Source organism: Eufriesea mexicana, unplaced genomic scaffold (genome assembly GCF_001483705.2).
Source record: "Eufriesea mexicana isolate 0111107269 unplaced genomic scaffold, ASM148370v2 scaffold2928, whole genome shotgun sequence".
NCBI lineage: Eukaryota > Metazoa > Arthropoda > Insecta > Hymenoptera > Apidae > Eufriesea > Eufriesea mexicana.
Window position 1 is genome coordinate 326,117 of NW_016911035.1, and position 21,831 is coordinate 347,947.

The 21,831-nt window shown below is 52.4% G+C and overlaps 2 protein-coding genes across 6 annotated transcripts in view; both read right to left on the reverse strand.

Moving 5' to 3' along the window:
* Positions 1-10,303, reverse strand: part of LOC108550771 (protein turtle) — a 59,736-nt gene extending 49,433 nt beyond the window's left edge. For all 5 annotated transcript variants that reach the window (XM_017904617.1, XM_017904615.1, XM_017904614.1 and 2 more), the window contains exons 1-3: positions 10,237-10,303; positions 9,014-9,184; positions 8,493-8,806 (exon numbers count right to left, since the gene is read on the reverse strand). In XM_017904617.1, coding sequence (XP_017760106.1) covers positions 8,493-8,806; positions 9,014-9,165 — 466 coding nt within the window. In that variant the 5' untranslated portion in view covers positions 9,166-9,184; positions 10,237-10,303. The remainder of the gene's footprint in view (positions 1-8,492; positions 8,807-9,013; positions 9,185-10,236) is intronic.
* Positions 10,304-10,484: 181 nt separating this feature from the next.
* LOC108550739 (uncharacterized) overlaps positions 10,485-21,831 on the reverse strand; it is a 126,909-nt gene continuing 115,562 nt past the window's right edge. The window contains exons 6-7 of the mRNA XM_017904574.1: positions 11,612-11,742; positions 10,485-10,559 (exon numbers count right to left, since the gene is read on the reverse strand). Coding sequence (XP_017760063.1) covers positions 11,669-11,742 — 74 coding nt within the window. The 3' untranslated portion in view covers positions 10,485-10,559; positions 11,612-11,668. The remainder of the gene's footprint in view (positions 10,560-11,611; positions 11,743-21,831) is intronic.

The following is a 21,831-nucleotide window of genomic DNA, read 5'->3' on the forward strand; positions in this document are numbered from 1 at the left end:
ATCGGAAGAATGATCGTGTAATAAGAAAAGGATTGCAAAAAAATGCGGGTAGGATTGTTGTGTCCATGGATGTGTGCTTGCATCACGGAAAAAATGTGTAAGTATTTGCATTAACATAACCTTAAGTTATAAATAAATAGTGTAAGATATAAGCCATTGTTTTTCTACCGTGTATTAGTGACAGGAGTGCCTGGTTATAAGAAGACAATATTCTGTTGAAGTAAACAGGCATGTACAACGAGAGAAAAGTATTGGACTTGTGGAATATCACCAACTTAGAGCCATTGGATGCAAAGATTCATTTTTTATGGTATGGAAAGATTAAAGTAGTAATGCAAATATGTAAGGTATGATATTTTTATTGGATTTTAGGTCGGCTAGTCATATGACGTGCATAACAGAAATATTTGGTGGTAAAATAAAGATTGAGAAAGGAAGATGGGTTTGACAGTTAGGAAGAGAATAAAATATCTTTGGATGACATTCTATTATAACAACAAGATACAGAGAATGCAGTGAGATTGAAAGGTACGTTGTGTTCCCAATCTGAATAAATATTGATATTAATGATCAAAATCAATGACCAACACTAATGTGTTAAGTTTCAGAAAGGTGAAGCTACAGCATATATAGAAAATGGAGAAGTTCAATGGATAATAAAAAATGCCAAGGTACAGAAATTCATTATAATGTCCATTGAAATGAATTTGCTAATGCATATAATCACTTACTAGGCTGTCTATGAAATGTGGGAGAAGCTCAATCTAGTTTTGCAATGAGATAACGAACAGCAAAAATGTAACCTGCTTCAGGAATTCTACAACTGTTCATTTGATAAAAATACTGATATTTATTTCATGTTAGTAAATTGTGAAACCTATGATTTAAATTAAAAGTATTAGACACAACCATAGATGACAATATATTAATGACTAAAATTTTAGGTTTCTTACCACAAGAATGCAAACTATACATGACTGCATGGAGGGAGTCTATCAGCAAAGAGGAGAAGACTTTGGAGAACTTGACTGCAAGGTTAATAGCTGAAAAGGCAAGAATTGAAGATAAGGAAGAACCAGCTAATGCAATTGCATATAAAACAGATTGACAGAAATTGTAACAGAACAGAACACGCAGCAAGGGATTGCAGGAACAAAGTAATGCAAAACTTAATGATAAGGTGTTTTAAGTGTAATAAACCAGGGTTGCCACAAATTGTAAAGAAAGGATAGATATACATAACGGAGAGAAACAGTGTTTAATATGTAAAAGAAATAATCATATAAGCAAAGGTTGTTTTTATAAAGAAAAAGTGGTAAAGGAAATAGGAATAAAATTGCACATAAGGCAGGTTTTCTTATAATGAATGAAGAAAAAACAGAAGCATGTGTCGAGACAAAAGCAAAAACATGGGTTCTTAACACTTCCTCAATGGCACATATGACACACAATAGTTTGAACTTATTGAAGATGAGAAAAAGTAATGCAACTGTATGAGTAACAAAAGTAAATGAGGTTCTGAAAGCCGAGGGCTTTGGAGAATTGGAACTTGAGGAATGCAAGCTTAGAAATGTCATACATCTTCACAACGTAACTGTATAATAGAAGTGTAAAACTTTATAAATCATTGACTATTACACGAATTTGTAACATATTTGTATTAAAATATTTTTATAATTTACAAAAAGTTTATAAATTATTACATTGATTGTTAGTAACAAATTGTTTAGAATGTAAATTTATAATAAAAATGAAAAAATTAATAAATTATTGGTTATTATTTGTACTTGTAACGTATATATGTAAAAATGTACTTATAATTTGCAAAAAAGTTTATAAATTATTAGAGATATTGTCAATAACAAATTAATATTATTATTAACAAATTGCTCGCAACGTATATTTATATTAAAAGTGAAAAAATTAATAAATTATTGGCTACGAGAGCGGAAAATTAATAATTAATAAAATCGACAAAGATAGATAATTTCCGATTGGGGTGGGGGGTTTGGCCGATCGGAGGCTATATAAAGGGCGACGCGACGCTGCTTTAGTCATTTGTCGGTTTGAGTTCGGAAGTGTAACATCTAAATTTTCGTTGTGCGCGAGGGGTGGGTGTTCGAAGTGAGTTTGGGGCTAGCCACCCCACCCTCACCCCACCCCATTAAACAATTTACTAATAATTTTGTTATTGTTTTCAGATATTAATTATTTGTTTTCTTTCAGGTTTTAATTTTTTTACTTTTTTCAGCTATTAATAATTTTTTCTGTTTTCAGATATTTATTTTTGTCTTCTATTAATTTTTTTGTTGAGGATTCGAATATTTCGTATAATATTGGAATGTCTCATCGCTGGCTTGTTCATATCTCATCGTTGAGTAGTTTATGTCTCATCGTTGGATTGTATATTCCATTTGATTGATCATTATGGTTTATATTTGTGTCGCTTTTATGTTTATATGCATTTATATGTATATTATGTTTTCCTAGTCTATAACTAATCTGTTTCTTTTTAGCTTTTCAGGTTTTTCAAGATTTCATTCGGATGACATCGTTGGACGGCGAGGGATGCGTGCCTTTAGATCTAAGTAGTAGTAAGCAATTATAAGATAGATACCTAGTCTAAGTCTCATGTGAGCGCTATCCGTTCAAAGGTAAACCACCTAACTTGGAGCGAAATTTATTCATTCCCTTATCCCTCTCGTTACCAAATAGAACATAATTGTTCTCGCGATAATCGCGACTGTCCTTAAGTACCGACTAGCCTACGCTACGTACTTCCCGTGTACTCGACAACTCCACGCCTCGTAAGTCATTCTCACGACTCGTCTCCGACACTCGCTTCTGCCACTGTCAATCTCGTCATGCATCGAGATCTTTGGTGGCTCTCGGGCTGGTGAGGCATCTGGAGTAATACGAGGGTCCGTCGACCTTAGTCGTCCTGGGTGCCAATCCGTGCACACGACCGGGGGATGGGCCCTGCAGTCGGAATCATTGCAAGAGCGTGCCTGCCTGCCCCTCTAGCACTTGGTGGCTATGTGGTTATGTTTGCATAGAGCCGGGGTATGGAGCATGCGCGTGATTCCGACTGTTAGGCCTCGCATAGGACCCTCGGATTGTCTTTGGGTGTTTCACTGGTTCGTTGGTTGCCTTAGATCATCGAGTAAGCCATGGCGAGGTCGGCGGTGGCAGGGTGGGCAAGGCCCGATCGGGAGGGTGCTGAGGTCGGGAGTTGTCTTGCACACGAAAGTGCGTCGCGTAGGCTAGTCGGTCTTTCGAATAATCGCGAACTCGTTCGGGCGCGTCGCGATTTTTAATTTGCTCGCGTATTTCATAATTCATTCCCTATTTTTATTGAAATACCTTAGCGTTGCGACAGTAGAATTTTAGTATACCGAATCGAACTCCCTTTTTTAAGACACGATATTTAATAAAGTGTCAGTAGAGTCACTTTAACTTCTTTCGCTCCAAGTTAGATTAGGGTGCTTTTGATACAGATGGCGCCAGCAGGCTGCGCCACTAGGGCGCATGTCCGGGTCTCGATGCGTAGCCACCTCCACGTGGTGAGACTTGGTAATTGGTATCGTTTTTCAAAGACTTTTCTTTGGAAAATGATGCCAAGCTAAGAGCTACGCATGCATTGTTACGTAAATTATGATAGATTAAGATTGTTGCAAATTTACCCTCCTATTTTTCCAGCGCGATACATCATCGATATTATATATATTCCATAATATCAATTTCTGTTCGCAGGAGTTTCCAAATTTTGTTTCTTTTTCTACTTTTCACTCCGAACTCGCAACCCCCGGAATCCAAAGACATCAATACCTGTCGAAATCAACCGATGCCTTCATATTTTGGTCAGCGTTTCGACGAAATTCCTCACTGTGCGTCGTGTCGCGTGGAGGAACAGGCGCAGTATGCTTCGAGTCGTCGACGCGATATGGGATCCATTCGAATAATGGATCCGACTTTGATACGTATTCCCTTTGACTGCCGCCGCGTACGAATACGTCTCGCTTTTCGCGACTCTGGTACACGCGACAAAGACCTCTGTAATAAATCTTCCACGTCTGTGGAGCAAACCGTCTCGCGGTGACACGCGACTCGCGCGATCGGACCACCGCAATTATCCTTTTTATGGCAGAAAGTTAAAAACCGCCAGGGTTGTAGAAAACGAATCGAGATCGAGAACAGCGACCGCGATAAGCGTAAACGATGGCGCCATTAGTATCGCTAATAACGGCTTGTCAAAATTATCGATATCTCGCGAAACGAGCGGCGCCAATTCACCCCGAGTCCGAGTCCAAGCAACCCTCTTGCACCGAAATCGGTACGCATCGCGCGTAATAATTCCAACGGAGGAACGCATAACGCGCATTCGTGTCGCATTACCTCGACTGTGTCGAGTCCTAGCTGGGAGTGGTCCGGTCTCGGCAACGAGCGTTTTTACCGTGGTTCAATTTTCCACAGGTGTACCTACGCGTGGTACACGCGTCGCGGACACGTAGGCACCGGTAGGAACGATTTCGCGAGCTAGACCAACGTCGCTGCACGATGTCGATCGATCGGTAGGGAACGAAATCTATCGTAAATCTTTGCTTGGAGAAACGGAACGGCGAGAAAGAAAGGAGGTCTAGCGGTTTAGCCGCTTTTTGCACGGTCCTCTTTGGAACGCGACGAACGCTCGGGCTGAGAAAAAGCGGAAAAATCCGGGAACCGCGGTACCCGGCCGTGGCAGCAGCGCCGAGGGCGTTGGAAGCGGGCGGCCACCCAAAAAACTAAATGAGAATTTCGAAAGAGCGGCCGGCGCAGTGTGAAAGCGACGGGAAAATTGTCTTCGTCCGCGAAACAATGGCTCGCGAGCCTCTGGAATCCCCCTAGCGCGCGTGCATCTTCGCGTGGTCGGAGGATGAGGAATTACTACGGGGAAGAAAGGACTCGCCTGGTCTAGACCGGTCTGATCTCTCTCCGATTCCCTCCGAGTCGTTGGTAAACCGCAAATTACGCCGTCTACTCTCGTAAACGCGCGAAAATCTGTCGACCTAATCTCTCTCTCCGTCTCTCTGTGTCTCGCCGACAGAATGTTTGAGCAACGACGAGGGAACTAAAAAGTTGGGAAGGGGAACGCGAGGAAAAACGGCGGATAAGCGGAGCAAACAAAGCGGAAAAAAGAGAGAAGAGTCGAAGATTAGTTTCGAAAGCGGTGGGTGGAGCGCCCTCGTCTTCGGCGCCGTCGAGTGCGCGACTTTGATCGCCACTCGAGCTTTCCTTCCATCCTGGCTGCCTATTGTCCAGATTATTGGCACGCTCGCGTGGTCGCTGGAATACGTCTCAGCCAGCGTTCTGTACTCGTGGTATGCACGCGTATACCGTGTACTCCATCGCGAACGATACACACCGTGCACGCGGTACGCGAGTACGCATAGGGTGTAACGGAGCGTCGCTTCTTCGTCAAAGTCACTGTCGGTTCTGGCCTTCCTTTTTACTCACGCGTCGCCCATTTGCGTGTCCGCCATTGCTATTCGCGGCGTGTATACAAAGAACCGCGTACGCTCTCGACCGTTCCGTTATTCGCGCTCGAGACGAGCGAAAACGATCGCATATTTTCCACGTCCGATCCCCCGTTCTTCTACCCTACTCTTCTACGTGGCACGGTAAACGTACTACACGTGCGACACACGATAGGGCACGCAGAGGAACGCGTAACGAGATACGCGGATGGTTTGGTCGCTAGTCTGCCGGAATTCGGAGACAGCCGTTGGAGAAACGGAGGACACGAAGAAGCTCGGGCAGGGAGGGTTCTCAGCTCGGGGGAAATTTTCAGCTAGCGACGAACCGTGAAATTAAGCAGCCACTCGATCGGCTCTCGCCAGTCGCGTATCGCGTGCAGGCTAAACGGTTAAGCCTAAAGCTCGGAGCACGCGCGAGCGTGTACGCGACAGCAGCCTGCAGCAGCCGCGGGATGACGCGGAAGAAGCAATTAACCAGGGGCTAACGAGTATTCTCCCCGTCTCGGCTAACTTTCGCTTCGAGTATAGGTTTTAATTATTTGCCCTAATTGGATGCTTATCGGTTAAATATATATTCGGAAAGTGGGTGAACGCCCTCGGCTTCGACCCCCGCTGCGGTTTATCGGCCGAGCGGCGAGCCGACGCGGAATCGCGGAGCAGAGAGCGGCGGCGGTCGAGGGACGCCACGAAAACGCGGTGTCGCCAACACCAGACGACAGCGGCTTTTTTTCACTCGGCTCGATCGATCGTCCGACCGACGCGTCACGCGCCACTCGCCTCCGCTTTCTTCTTTCCCGCGTGCGGATCGGGCTTTAGCGCAAGGGCAACGTACCCTCGAAGAAGGGACAACGTCATTTACAACTCGTTTCATCGCCTGCCATCTGGGCTGCTTCGAAGCCAGCTACGAGGAAGAAACCATAATCGTTCGCCGCCAACACGCGCGGATGCCTCGAGTACGAGTAATTTATGGCAACCATGTGCCGTTCCCCGGCCGCCAGAGTCCCGGCAATCCGCACAGGAATTTAATCGCGACTGAACGCGTTTGCGGACTATACCTATTCCGTTACGAGCAAACGTCGAGTCGCTTTTTCGGGACGCCACGTAGAGTTCGAGATCTAGACGATTGCCGTCTTCGAGGACGACGAGACGCGAGAAGTAATCGGCGCGACGACCTGCCTTTACCTTTGACCATCGACGCACTTATCGGAGGAACTAAGCTCGTTCGAGCTCGCGAAACCGAGACGGAATCTTCTTAAACGGCGAGCCTAGTCTTTTCATGGAAATTACATGGCCCGGTGAGCCCATTCGTCCGACGGAATGAATTTAAAAACTGGCTGGAAGCGGCGGAGAAGTCGAAGGGCACTCGGCGAAGCGAGAGCAACTTGCGAGACGGAGGCCGAAAGGTCCGGCGGAAAATAATTGGGGAATAAATAAATTACGGGCATTAACCGGGGAAGTTGTTAGGCGAAACGACAGCGCCGATCCGCCGCGCGCCGTGCAGGTCGCGATCACAATGGTCGTCTTTCCTTCGTCCCCCGCGACTTACCCAACTTTCTATATTAAACAACTTTTCCGCTAATTTCGCCCGCGATTCCCTTTTCTCTGCCGCGCTCTCGCGTCCCCCCGTTCCTCTCATCCCCTTCGCCCGCCGTCAATTTCGCGATAATTGTCCACCCCTTGCCAACGACCGTCTTGTCGCTGCAACTTCGCGCGTGACAAAGCGGATACGTTCACCCCCGGACGAAGGCGCTTTTTAAAATTACCGCCGCTCGCATCGCGCACGGGAAAGATAAAAAGCGGGATTTAATCACACCGATGCATGATGTTTTCCAGTTCCGTGCACGCGTCATTAGCAGGACACGCCGCGGTCGCGTTGAACGAGCCTTCCCGGAGGAAAGCCGGAGTTTTAATGAAATTGTTTTCGCCGATGGAGCTAACGAGCGTCGAAAGGACGTTCGCGTGGCGTGCTCGCGAATTGGAAAAAGAGGAAAAAAGAGAATAAAAAGGAAACGGGGAAACATCCTTTGAAACGAGCACGTATCGACGTCACTTTATTCACCGCGTTCCGGTAAATCGGTTAAATACGCAGCGGCATTTCGCGAAATAGTAACAGTCGTACCGTAAACGCCGTTTCGCTGTGGATAAGTTTTCACGAGTTCTGTCGCGAGTTATTTTTCCGCGCTCGACGCCATTTCTTGGGAGACGGAAATCCCGTTGTAAACATCCGAAAGATATTTGGACGCGTCGAACGATCGTCTCGAGATTAAAGAAGAATACAGGTGAGAGAATGGTTTGGATCAGGTGTCGTTTCCAGGCCGTCTGTTTCGTCGGCGACGAAAGCTGCTCTGAAATCGCGATGGCCGCCGATGGCAGAGCGTCGCTCGCGGTGAGAAACTAGCCTCGGTTTGCGACGCGGAAACCGCGAGGAAACGCGGAAACGACGTTCGAGAAACGTCGAAGACTATTGCCCCGGCGGAGGAACGAAAGGGGAGTAAACCGATCGTCCCTCGAGGGAGAAAAAACGATCGAGAGTAGAGGCTGAGGGAAATCGATGGCCTCGTCATCCGGCGGGTTCCCAGAGCTTGACGGCGAAACGCACGAGCGGACGACCGAATGCACGCGTAATTGTACGCTATGACGCAGATACGTATTACCAATTACGAGAGGTATCTTGACGGAAACTCTCTCCGCTCGATCTCAATCGACGTCATTACGGGCCTGGCCTACGCGCATCCAGCCACGCCACGGTGAATCCAAGATCGATCGGTCGATCGTGCTCCAGAGAGAGAGATAGAGAGACGATGGAAAGCTATTATCGTGACCCAGCAGACTCGTTCCGATTACCGAGCTTCGCTAATTAATGTACAACTCGAGAAACCGGTAAACGGTAATGAAACAAACGCGTGCTCGGGCGCACCGTTTGAAGAGGCCACGAAGGACGGGCGCGTCCTCTGCGCGTTTCGACGAGGGAAGACGTACCTGGCGTGACGAAGAGCACGATACCGAGGAGCAGGGTCCTCGTCGCCACATCCGCGATCCACCGAAAGTCCCTGCGACACCATCGAAGCCGATGCCTCTTCCCGTTCGCTCCTTCCTCCTGCTCAGCCTCCGTGTCGATGGACCTTCCAACGGAGAGCCGCAGCTTTCCGCGTAGCGGGCCGATTACGCTGGATCCGCCGTTCGAGCACCTCGAACCTTTCTCTTGTCCATTCTCCTCGTTCGCCTGTCGTCTGCACCGCCGGGAACTTGTACACGTGGGTTGACCGGAAGCGAGAGTCGCTTGCGGGTCAACTCTACCGGAAAAACGAATTTCCCCCGTGTTAGAACGACTGTACACGGTACGTATACGCGATCGTCCTCGAAATCGATTCGAGCGGACTCGAACGATTGCGGAATTGGATTGGGAATTTCTTCGAGGCGAACGATTTAATTGCCAGCGATATGGAGGCAAGGTGCGATAGGGAAATAAGATCGGCTTAGAAAAGGACTACGCGATTTACCTTTCTTCCTGGTCACGGCTGTTCCCCTCGTCGGGTGCTCGGCAGCCATCGTGCCTTAAGGAACGAGGGCTCTGGGGACAAGTGCTTCCTGAACACCGGGACTCGAGCCTTCGCCGGAGGTCCGTGGCTTGTAGCCCTCCTCCGCCCCCCATACCCCCGCTCCCATAGTACCTGTAAATCATAAACGACCGTGTTAGCAGGGTTAGATGGCGGAGTTACCGATTGCGGCGATAGACCGCAACCCTTTGGCCGCGAGGGGTCCACCACTCCTTCCTTCAGAAAGTTACTCGCGCGAAACGGGCTTTCCTATACCGATACCGACCAATCGTTACGATACGCGAAATTAGTTCGAGCGAGCTAACCGACCGCTGAAAACGCGTTATCGAAGCCGGCTATCTCGACTAAAATTTCCCGCGGCCTTATCCCCGCGAGACACCGATGCGGAAGATCGAATCGGCCTGCACGCGCCTGGCCCCCCGCGATTCGTTAACAATGGCGAAAAAGTAAAACGATATCGCGGCGTTTGCGTTTCAATTAAACCCAACTATAAATTACGCCGGTGCTCTAATCGCGTATTCGAATATAATTATACGTTTCCCCGAGCCGGCAATCAATGCGGCCGATAAATAGCAGAGGGAGAAAGCGTTCCCCTCGTTATCGGATCGCGATATTTTCAATTTGCACCGAGCGAGCTACTTAATTCCGGGCCGCGTAACATGAACCGCGATAACCGTATGTCTCGGCCTGCTTTTTTCCCTCCGTTTATCGACCGATATAGTCACGAAAGCGGCATAATGCCGCGAGATAATGCCTTAATCGATTCGCCGACGGTTCAATCCGCGATTCCTATCGCGCCACTCGATTACCCCGACGAGAACCGACTCGAACCGTTCGATAAGAGTTCGATTACTCGATTCGAACTACGGCGACGACGGGACGTTGTCCGTTTCCTTCCTCCCCGCGGATATTCTTTCAGCTCGCGGCATCGAGCCGAAAACTCGTTGCGGCGTTCCAAGGTACGACGAGATATCGATGCCGTCGATCATTCGTCTCGGCGAGCTTCGAATCGCGGCTAGAACTTGGCTCCGATTAGTCCCCTGTAGGTCGAGTACTCGGATCGGTGACGAGAGAACGGCACCAACGTCGCGAGGGACACCGTGATCGATTGTAAGGGGTTTGGACGACGCGATAATGAGAGAAATCGGCGAAATGGTGCCACTTACCCCTGCCGTTCCGCCACCACTACCGCTGCCCGGATCGACCGCTCCCGGCGCCGATTTTCACCCACCTCGCCACTTCTTCAGCCGCCAAGCGATATGGAGGCAAGGTGCGATAGGGAAATAAGATCGGCTTAGAAAAGGACTACGCGATTTACCTTTCTTCCTGGTCACGGCTGTTCCCCTCGTCGGGTGCTCGGCAGCCATCGTGCCTTAAGGAACGAGGGCTCTGGGGACAAGTGCTTCCTGAACACCGGGACTCGAGCCTTCGCCGGAGGTCCGTGGCTTGTAGCCCTCCTCCGCCCCCCATACCCCCGCTCCCATAGTACCTGTAAATCATAAACGACCGTGTTAGCAGGGTTAGATGGCGGAGTTACCGATTGCGGCGATAGACCGCAACCCTTTGGCCGCGAGGGGTCCACCACTCCTTCCTTCAGAAAGTTACTCGCGCGAAACGGGCTTTCCTATACCGATACCGACCAATCGTTACGATACGCGAAATTAGTTCGAGCGAGCTAACCGACCGCTGAAAACGCGTTATCGAAGCCGGCTATCTCGACTAAAATTTCCCGCGGCCTTATCCCCGCGAGACACCGATGCGGAAGATCGAATCGGCCTGCACGCGCCTGGCCCCCCGCGATTCGTTAACAATGGCGAAAAAGTAAAACGATATCGCGGCGTTTGCGTTTCAATTAAACCCAACTATAAATTACGCCGGTGCTCTAATCGCGTATTCGAATATAATTATACGTTTCCCCGAGCCGGCAATCAATGCGGCCGATAAATAGCAGAGGGAGAAAGCGTTCCCCTCGTTATCGGATCGCGATATTTTCAATTTGCACCGAGCGAGCTACTTAATTCCGGGCCGCGTAACATGAACCGCGATAACCGTATGTCTCGGCCTGCTTTTTTCCCTCCGTTTATCGACCGATATAGTCACGAAAGCGGCATAATGCCGCGAGATAATGCCTTAATCGATTCGCCGACGGTTCAATCCGCGATTCCTATCGCGCCACTCGATTACCCCGACGAGAACCGACTCGAACCGTTCGATAAGAGTTCGATTACTCGATTCGAACTACGGCGACGACGGGACGTTGTCCGTTTCCTTCCTCCCCGCGGATATTCTTTCAGCTCGCGGCATCGAGCCGAAAACTCGTTGCGGCGTTCCAAGGTACGACGAGATATCGATGCCGTCGATCATTCGTCTCGGCGAGCTTCGAATCGCGGCTAGAACTTGGCTCCGATTAGTCCCCTGTAGGTCGAGTACTCGGATCGGTGACGAGAGAACGGCACCAACGTCGCGAGGGACACCGTGATCGATTGTAAGGGGTTTGGACGACGCGATAATGAGAGAAATCGGCGAAATGGTGCCACTTACCCCTGCCGTTCCGCCACCACTACCGCTGCCCGGATCGACCGCTCCCGGCGCCGATTTTCACCCACCTCGCCACTTCTTCAGCCGCCGCCGCGACAGCCACCTTAACCTCCACAGCGTGCCGCTATTATCACCTGAAAACCGACCGGCTCGTTAACGATCGTGCAGAGTGCACGCGGGACGCATTCGGAAAGGGGTGTGTCGTCGCTCCTGTCCGCGCCCTTGCTGCCCTCTGCGTATGCACGCTTACGTCGTGATTACCGTGCACGACAGTATTCTTCCCGGGGCTAATTGAAATTCCGCGCAGGCCGAACATGAATCGAATCGATTAACGAGATACGTGCTCGGATGCGGAGACCGATCGGATCGATTCGAGCGCGCTTCCTGAGAGGCAGCCGCCGATTCAGGGCTTTGAACGGGAACTTTGGACACAGGGATAATAATTATGTCGCTTTGAGGCGACGTTGGATTACCAACCACGATGATCAAACGACCGCCCGTCGCGTTTTAGGAAACGACGAAAATCTGTCAAAGAGATCGAAGCGCGATTATAATCATCGCGCTTCCCGTGTTTTGCCCTCGCTGCCGAGTCGAGCGCTTTCACGGATCGGTCACGGATCCGGCTCGAGTCCTACCCAAATTCGCGGATAAAAGCGCGTTCGGCCAATCGCCCGTCTCACGGGATATCGTTTGTCGGGGATCGTCAGCGCGTTACGAGCTTCCGACCCGAAATTATCCGCGTTCCGTGAACCCCCAAGCCACTGGATCGCTCGCAAATGCTTCCTCCTTCTCGCGCGTTCGTAAAAGAGAGTGCCGGCTCGCCATCGTTTACGATTATTCGCCTTTAACGCCGATATTATTCCGCGTAGAATCTCGCCTTTTACTGCCTCACGTTCAGCCAGCTCCGTGCGCGACAGTTTCCGCGGCGGTCGTGAAGCGTCAACGAAGCGTGCCATAACCGGGATCCGAGCTGGAAAAGCGTGCACACCTTGGCTGCCAAGGGAACGTCGGATGAACGAGATTGCGCGCCGCTAATAGAAGACGCGCGGCGAGCGAAGGGACGCGTACGCGAGGGTGCGAGGGCCGACGGGGGTGGAGGGTTAGTGGAACAATGGCACATGTCGTCCGTGCAATTCCACCCTACCGAACGACCCACGACACCACCTGTCATAACTCGTCTTCGTGTTCCACGGTTATTAGCGCCGAGCCGCTGGGATTGACCAGTATCTCCTACCCCTGTAATCCCTTGCTCCTTTCATCCCCGACTGATCGACACGGGCCACGCACGCAACCGAACGAATCGAACGAGAGAAAGGGGGACGGCAGCCGCGATCAAACGAAATTTCCTCGATTCATAGCACGCCATTTATTCCGAGTTATTCGTTCAAACCGCGACGTCGGTGAGTCGTTCTTCCGATAGGAAAGCGAGGGATTGCCCAAAGTTCACGGTCAATTTCGCCGTCGTGATTAGGTGGTCTCTTGCCTTTGCGGCTCCTATCGCGATAAACTTTATCCGACGGCTGTCTGATAAAGGAGAAAATTAATTAGCGCGTCGGTTCGGGCGCCGAGTCCCGATGCAAATCTCGAGTTATGACTGGGAGGAGCTCGCGGTAACTGCGGACCATCCGTCTGGCGAAGGCCGATTCGAATTAGGCGCCACCCGAATGGCAGAGAATTTTCTATTCCGCTCGAGTTCCCGTTATTATTATTAATATTATTATTACCGTCGTTATTACGGCGATTCGAGCATGCAGGCAGCGTTATTTCGTTAGCGACGGTGCAACGGGAGAAACCGACGGGCAAATATTCCCGACGCATCGGGACGTCCATTTGGGAAAAAAGGTGGAATCGGTAAGCGTTCACGGGTAATTTGACAATGCGGCAACACGCGCGGTTGCCCGATTCGATTCCACCTGGCGGCTAAAGCTGATTCGATCAATTGTGAAAATTCGACTGTGCTTTTTGTATTCCCGTATCACGTAACGAGTGGCGATTGCTATTCAAAATTGAAATTGCAGGGCCGACGGTGTATAAAGTTGCCGCCGTAATATCGATCCAATTACGCCCGCTCGTTCGCCGTCCGCTTCGCTGCGACATAAAATTTCCGCCGCGTCGAAATTTCCCCGGCGATACGACCTCTCGTGCCCTTACCCCGTCTTAATCTACCCGTCCCGGCGTGCTCGCCGGCTTCGAACCAACCTCTCGATCGTTCAACCCCGCGACCCGCCTCGAAAAATCGAAACACCCTTCCTCTTCGTCGCGAGGATGCACCGTCCGTTTCACCGAACGCGCGAGTCATCGACGGTGATGAAAGATGGTCGCTTCCTCGAAGCTGAGTCGCGCTACTTTCGAGATGCCGCGCCCTCGTGTCACTTAACCATGTCACTTTCCATCCGGACCGCACCGTGCAGCTTCCTGCGCGCATTGTCAGCGCGGATCTCGTCGCGAATGCATGTCCGCGTCAACGTCGACCCGGAGCCCTTTCATCGCCGCGGCTGCACACAAGAGCACCGCGCGTCTATCCGTCACGAAATCCGTTCGCGTGTCCTTGCGGCACGATGATGAGCACGTTAATTATTACCGTCAAGGTACCCTCGCCGAGCCGCAGTGGCGGCCGTCGGCGATAGAATTCCGGGCTAAAAGGGAACGAACCCGAGGTCACTGGATGACGTTTGACCAACGAAATCGAAACAGGCCCGTGAAAAGGTTCGTCGAATGGCCCTCGAGAACGGCCCGCAACGGCAATGTTTGCTCTTTCTCGTCGAGCAGTGTCCCGCCTTCCCCCGTTCCCCGCCTCCGCCCTCTCGCCATCTTTTTTTCCTTTAATTGCCAACTTTCAGAGGGAAAATAGGGCTCGCGAGCGCTGCGCACGGACTAATGGCGAACGATCGCGTCGCGGGTATAAGTTACGCTCGAGTGGCGCTAGTATCGCCGTGCGCCGGATCAACCGAATATCGCGATATTGCTCGTCTCGTCGGGCAGGGTATTATACGTAACGGTTGCGCGCGAAACGAATATCAAATCCACGGCGAACGAACGTCGTCCCTGTCGTTCGTCTCGCGGAATAAAGACCGAAGCCAAGGACTTAATTATGCAATGTCAATTAAATCTGCCGCTCCGTCGAATTGATCCAATTATACGTCGGTCAAAGCCGATGAAGTCCTCGTAGCAATGCATTAAAACGAGCCCACCCACCGGCGAGCTTTTTTCGCTGCTCGTGGCTTTTATCGGCCGGGGCCTCGGCGAAATATCGTGGACGGATTTCAGGGAAGGTTAAGAGTCCCCGGCGTGGCGCGGCGGGGTTCGCTGCGGCACGGCCGGAATTACTCCGGACCGATAAAACGGACTTCCGTCGTCTCGAATACGTCTTTCAAGCGGTGGAAAAGAAACGGGGCGGGTGGAGGAAGAGGATCGATTAAAACGGTCACTCGACGAGCTGGGACAGCACGGACGTTACGAGGCTGCACACGGTTTCACGACCTCCCCGGGCAATATCTCGGCCGTTCGTTAATCGTTTTCCCCGGAATTACCGCGACGTCGTTCGGGTTCTCGCCGTTCCTCGCGCCACTGGGCTAGCTTTACAGGCCAACTTCCGCATAGCCCACCGGAGAATCATTTGGCCGTATCCTCCACGCGATTACGAGCCGTCAAAGTTCCCGGCCGCGAGATTTTCACCCTGCTAAAGGGGGACGAGGCGACCGAGCGACGTGCAACTCGTGCAGGGTTACCGGTGTCGGCGAGCGAGCCTAACTCGGTGACTCGACGGTGATTACATCCGAGATAAGACCCGGGATGTACGGACGAACAAAGATGAAGAGATAAGGGAGTGTCGATGCGACCTCGTCAGGGGAAATGAGGAAAAGGGCGGTGAACGGGACGCCTAATGGAGAACGAGAGAGAGAGCCAGGAAAGAGGAAGAAAAGTGGAAGAGGATTCGACGATAGGCAATGCGTGACACGATGGAAACAGATTTTAAAGCGGAAACTGTTTAAGCTGCACCCTTTCCCCGAGGGAAATCTGGAAATATCTACCGCGTCGCCGGTATGCTAAACACGCCGGGTCCTCGGGGACCTTAATCGCGCTAGAATCATCGGAGACCGAACGCGCGAGGTAAACGACTAATTGCCGACTAAAGATTTTCCTGCGAAAACGGATAAGAACCAGTTTCCCGGAAATCGCGAAACTCTCGAATCGTCTCGCGGAAGAAAAAGATGCAACGGAAACGACATCCCCGTGTTCCCTCTGAAATCTATTTCAGGAGGACACGTTGTCCCGTCCTCGAGCGAGTAATTCGTCGAGATCTATTCGGAGATTAATCCGCGTCGGCGCGCTTCGAGTTGCCCTATCAACGAGGCAGACCGCTCTATGCAAATTCCAGCGAAATTCCGGCTGGCTGTAAGCGACGATGGCGCCGATAACTCGACCGCGTGGCGAGTCAAATCGGCGACCGTCTCGGCTGGATCGCGATAGATGGACGAGTTTATCCGCTCGCGTCGCCGCGGTCCTCGTCGAGATTCCCAAAGAATCCGCCATTTCGTTCGTTCGTCCGACGAAACGGATAAACTGCCACGAAACGCTATTGTCACCGCGAGCTGACCTACATCCGAGTCCTTCCACGTTCATTCTCGCGTGCAGTCGCCGCTCACCGCGTATCGTCCGCGGTCTAAACGAGTGAAAAGTACGGAAAACCGGCGTAGTTAGGGTAACCGGCTCAACGAAGTAATTGGCTCTCCCTGGCGACTCGGCGAGCGGCGCGGAGGTATCGTCGCGTGGCAATCATCGCGATGACGATAAGCGTTCGAGAGATACGTATTCCCTGGTTATCGTATCGCGGCTGGAATCGAGAACGCTTCCCGACACGGTAACACAGGGTAATTTCTTCGTCCGTGTGGGGAACGTTGGTCGAATCGAAGGAGTAAAGTGGCAGGTTACGCGGCCCGTCGAAATCACGCGCGCGAGTGCGGGACAAAAGTGGCGCGATGCACGCGATCGCCTCCGGTTTTCGTTGCCAGATCGACGGCGTCGTGTCGCTAGCGAGGATCGCTCGGTGGCGGCAACGATCCCGAGCCGATAGCGACACGGAACTCTACCTAGGACCTCTCCGCGAGCAACCGTTCGCCTATCGTCGACTGGAACTCGTCACGACGAGGGAAAAACGGCTCGTTTCGTGCTCGCGTGATTCCTCGTCCGAGCTAGCCTACAACGCGTTGCACGCCGGGAAATTTCGCCGGGCGAGATCGGAGGGGTGGTCCGACGAATAAATATCGATTCCTCGACGCTTTCGGAATTTCACGGATGCTCGCGAAACCACGCACAGGTAGCTCTACGCCGTAAACGCGAAAATATTTTTTCAAGAGATTTACAGCGGCGCAAATCCGAAAGGAAAATTTACTTTTCCAACAACCGCGCGTCGACGCCCGTCCGCCCTCCCGGTTGATCGAACGCGGCATCGCGGACAGTGGAGCAAGTTAGCGCGAAGAAGAAAGATTCGACGACGACTCTCGCGCGGGTAAACTCTGGAAGAAACTTGGCGAGGGTGGTATTCCTCGAGGACGCGACGCAGCGTGGTTTTTCCTCGCGGTCCCGGTCGACGACGAGTTTAATTAAACTTGGAGCGAGATGTTTGCGCGACGACCGAGCGTTGTTCTCGGCGTGGCCCGCGGCGCAGCTCGCGGCACGCCTCGCGGCTCGTCGCGATACATTTATGGAAAGGTTCCGACGATATTTGCGGTACGCCATAGCGGCGTAAACCTCGGAGCATTTAGCGTGCTAGCGGCGATTCGTAACGCTGCGTAACGACCGCGAGCCCCGCAAAACGCGTCGCCGACACCAGCTGCGACTGCATCGTCACCTAGTCGACCGCAAAACTGCCAGCGGAATACCGAAATGCGACTAGCGAGTACGCTCACCAGGCATCCGTGAAATGATACTCGGCACGGGCTTCAACACACCGAAATAACTGAAACTTTTGCGGCCGGCCCGGTGTGGCTGCGGATTCCAAGGATTCTGCCGCGTATCAGGGCCCGGCCGCCATCTTCCACGTCCAATTCGAAAGCTCGCGCGGGCCCTTGCGCCATTTCCTCCCTCGGATTCCTCGCCATTCCGCCCTTCGTTCTTCGGTTCGTCCGCTCCGGAGCATCGAATACTCGGCGACTAGGCACGAGGGGAAGATCCTCCTCGCGGTTTGCAACCCCGTCGGTCTGGAATATGCTCCATTCGCGATAACGTCGAACCTCCCCTCCTCGCCGTTACGAAAAATCGCGAAGCTTCCCAGACGGCGGAACGCGAGAAACGAGAAGCAACTCGCGTTTCCTTCCTCCTCTTTTAATTTCTTTGCCCGGAAGCGAAACGGCACAGTCGGCCGTTCGCCCGGGAAAGGAAATTTTCAATTACCCGCGCCACCGAGCTTCTTTATTCCCGGTTCCCGGCAGCCGGATGGTATACGTATCGTCGTAAAACGATCGCGGCCCGGCGAGCGACCCCGGAGAATGTGGAACAAATCCAAAGTTGTCTCATCAACTTTTCACTGGCCGCGTACCGTTCCTGGAACCTCGTTCACTTATTCATTCGCGCGCTGGCGAAACGACTCGCCAGCGGCACCGAGACCCCGATCGATGCGCGTCCGTCGCGCGCGCGGTTCCCTCTCCGCGTTCGAGCAGAAATCGAAACACCCGTCCGCTCCGCGTCGCGATCTCGATCCGGCCGCGTCGCCTCCGCGCGGAACGTCCTCGCGGTTCTTTCAGGCCGGCCGGGCGCCGCTGGCGAGATCCAAAGAGTTAATTATCCACCGCGCTATTAACGCGCTCTGACAATGCGCTTAAATCGCGAGGCAAATAGAGTACGGGCTGCTCGCAATTTCGCGCTTAATTAACGCGTTCCTCTCGCGTATCTGCTCCGACCTCCTTCCCGCCGATCCGTCTTCCCCGAGGTGCGAACCTCGATCCGTGGATTTCGAGGTTAACGCGGCAACGGGGACGCGTTAAACGAGCCGCAATTTGCGCGCTCCTCGCGAAAGAATGGAAAGGGTGCAAGAGGGTGCGAGGGAGTGGGCGCGGGAACCGAGCTTTTCTTCTCCGCGCGCCGGCTTGCGAAGCAGGGCAACGGGACGACGCGAAAGAGGAACGAGACATCCGGTCGGTAGCGACCGGAGGAATACCGGAAGAGAGAGAAGACGTCGCGGGGGTGGGTGGGGGTTGGGTCTCCATCGAGTCGGTCAGATGCCCGCAGCTGCAATTGAATCGAACGTGCCATAGGGAAGTGCACTTAACCGCCCCTCTTGTCTCTCGTCGTCTCCTCTCCTCTCCTTGCGTCGTAGCAACGACTTCTCGGTGGCGGCGACCAATAAGCGCGTCCCCCGACCGAGCAACGTCGAAAGGGAAATTGCCGCCGCGAGAATTTCCTCTTTTCCTCGTATTTTTCCCGCGAGGAAGCAATATCGGCTAGCACCGGTCAGTCGTGGGAAAAGGATCGCGCCGATTGCGCGCGATTCGCTTGGTTTTTTTCCGGCCGGATCGAGCGTCGGCGATGGCGAGACGCGGATAGTTGGACGTTACGGGAGATAAAGCGGTTTCCCTCGATTCCATAAATATCGACAGAGACTCGCGCGGAAGTTTCGCGAATCAGGTGGAAGCGGACTGGCTTCTCCGGCCTCGGCCGTTGCGCCGATTCGGCGCGAAACGGTGCGAGCGCCACGCGGATATCCGACGCGTGGTTCACCGCGTTTCCCCCGTGAATTATTGCCCCGTCTCGACGGAATGCGGATTATCAAGTAGAAAAGTTGCGGCGAACGCCGTAAATTCCGGTTTCGCCGGGGGGCGTATTTTATCCGACGTTTGCTGGAGCTTCTCGCCGCACCGACTCCGTTCGAATCCGATTTACCTAACCGAGTTTTAACATCGCGGCGGCGACGGATAAATGATAGGATAACGAAAGCATCCTTCGTCCCGTGCTGCTATATTTAAACGTTAAACGCGTCTGAAACGGGGCTGACTCTCGACCTGCTGGCTTTTGGAAGCGCTGACGTATCGAAAACCACGTCTAGCGATAACTCGCGACGACGACGACGACGACGACGTGCACACACGCGCAGAGCGCTGTAACAAGCATAAGCCACCGAAACAAGGATGGTCGTGCTTAAGCGGTGTCTACGAGCTGCCTAAAGCACGTGGTGCAAACTTAGCCGAGCACGAAGTTTCAAACGAGTCCGCTTGCATAATACGGTAGCTCGCCGTGCCAACTAGACGCAGACGTGGCTAGGCGCCGCGAAGAAAGAGAGAGAGAGAGAGAGAGGGTGAAAGCCAGCGACGACGACGACGACGACGACGACGACGCCGTGGTGAAAACCTGCTCCACCCTTATCGGGTTAAAGAGAGACGCGATACGGGGGGGACGAGGTCGCCGGAAGCCGAGGAGCTGGAGTGGCGAACAAGAGTCGACGACAGGGGTGTGTCTGAGCTACGTCGGATACGCGGACGCGTTTAAATTCCGCTTAAAGGGTCGTTAAGGCCGAATTAGGCGAGCTGTGCCTACCGCCCCCGGGATCATCCGCAATCCAGCCGCCACGAAATGGCCGCCGTAACTTTTGAATAATACTCCGAACAAGCTACCCTCTCGTTCGTGCCTCCGCCTTCGACCGATTAAAACGGATCGCGCGTGGATCGAACGGTATCGCGCGCGACGATAAGCGTATAAAGCACGGATTTCCGCGCGTGCAAACTTCTCGCCGGCTCGGAGCGCGCAAACGAGGAAACGCGAGGGCGGAAAAGGGAGGCAGGTTCGCGTCGTGTTTCGATCTCGACGCGCAGAGCGATCGCGTCGTTAGCCGCGATAAAATAAAATTCGGCACGGACGACAGGAAAATATACGCGGGCGTGGGAAAAATCAACGCGAGCTATTCGTCAGGGTATTAAAAGGTTCGTAAAAGCGGACAAAAGAAAAATTGGCTGAACGAGGCTGACGTCGTCGGTGATGAACAACCTGCGCCGGTATTCGGACGCGAGCGGCCACTGCATTACGCTCTGTCACTGTGCTCAGTCCGCGTGCACGAATAAATCAATCGCGAGGATGCCTGTGCTCCGAAACGGATGCGATTCACGCTTCGACTCGCTCGCTCCGCGCGATACTCCTTCGATGGTCAATCGACGCATCCCCCGAGAAGATACTCGCCCAAGTGGTATCGGTCGCGAGAGCGCGACTACGGACCGGTTTAATTGCGTTTCGCGCAGAAACACGGTTAAATGGACGACCGAGTTTAATTACGTCGTTCGCGGCTTCAAAGCGTAAACGCGATAGATGCGGGGCCGAACGCGGTTACGACGCGCAATCGAAGGTTTTATGAAAATCGATTTTCCATAAACCGACGTTCACACTCCTGCTACGTTAACCCGGATAAGATCAAGCGTCGGAAGCGTTTCGCGAGCGTACGACATCGCCTCTCGAGCACTTTCCGTCCTCGAACGCTCGATCGAGTTCACGAGTGACGCGTTACGAATGCCCATGGCACCGGGAACGACGCGGTCAAAGGGGCGCGACCGCGGAAAACACGCACCGGATTTCAATCTCTCTGGCCCGATTCGTAATTACCGTCGGTGTCCCTTTAATTGGGACCCAATAGCGTAAATTAAAATATTGCTCCGCGCGAACGTAGCGTCATTACCGCCCGAGCGCCTCTCTCTTCCGCCTGTAATTACAACGATAAATTAACCTATGACCCGTGTCGTTTCCGGAAAAACGGGGTACCAAGTACCGAACGTATACCGGTACGTTCGCCAGACGTCTTCGTTCAGATCTCACCCCCGATTTCAATCCGATTTTAATCCGTTTACTCGCCGATCTCTCGACGTTTCCGACCAACGAGATACCGCGCTTCCCGATAGCGTTCGACCGCGTTCCAACCGAGACTCGCCTCGACGAGGTCGAATCTTATCTCCGACGCCTTTATTTCTCCGTCAGTTTGCTCGCACAGACCGCTCTGACACCGGATATCCGAGGATATCGATGTTTCCGGTTCTTCCGTTTCGACGCTCGGCGTCGGATCGATCTATCCGGATGCAGGCAGCGCCGCGGTGGCTCGCATGCAGCCGGATGGAGGCCGAGGTGGCACGTCAGCGGCTCGGGGGCCGAAGAAAGACCTTCAACTTTCGACCTACGAAACCGGGAAGAAACGGCATCGCGTGTTCGAGGAATCAGCACGATCTCGCGGCAGAATTTCGATCGGGCGTTGC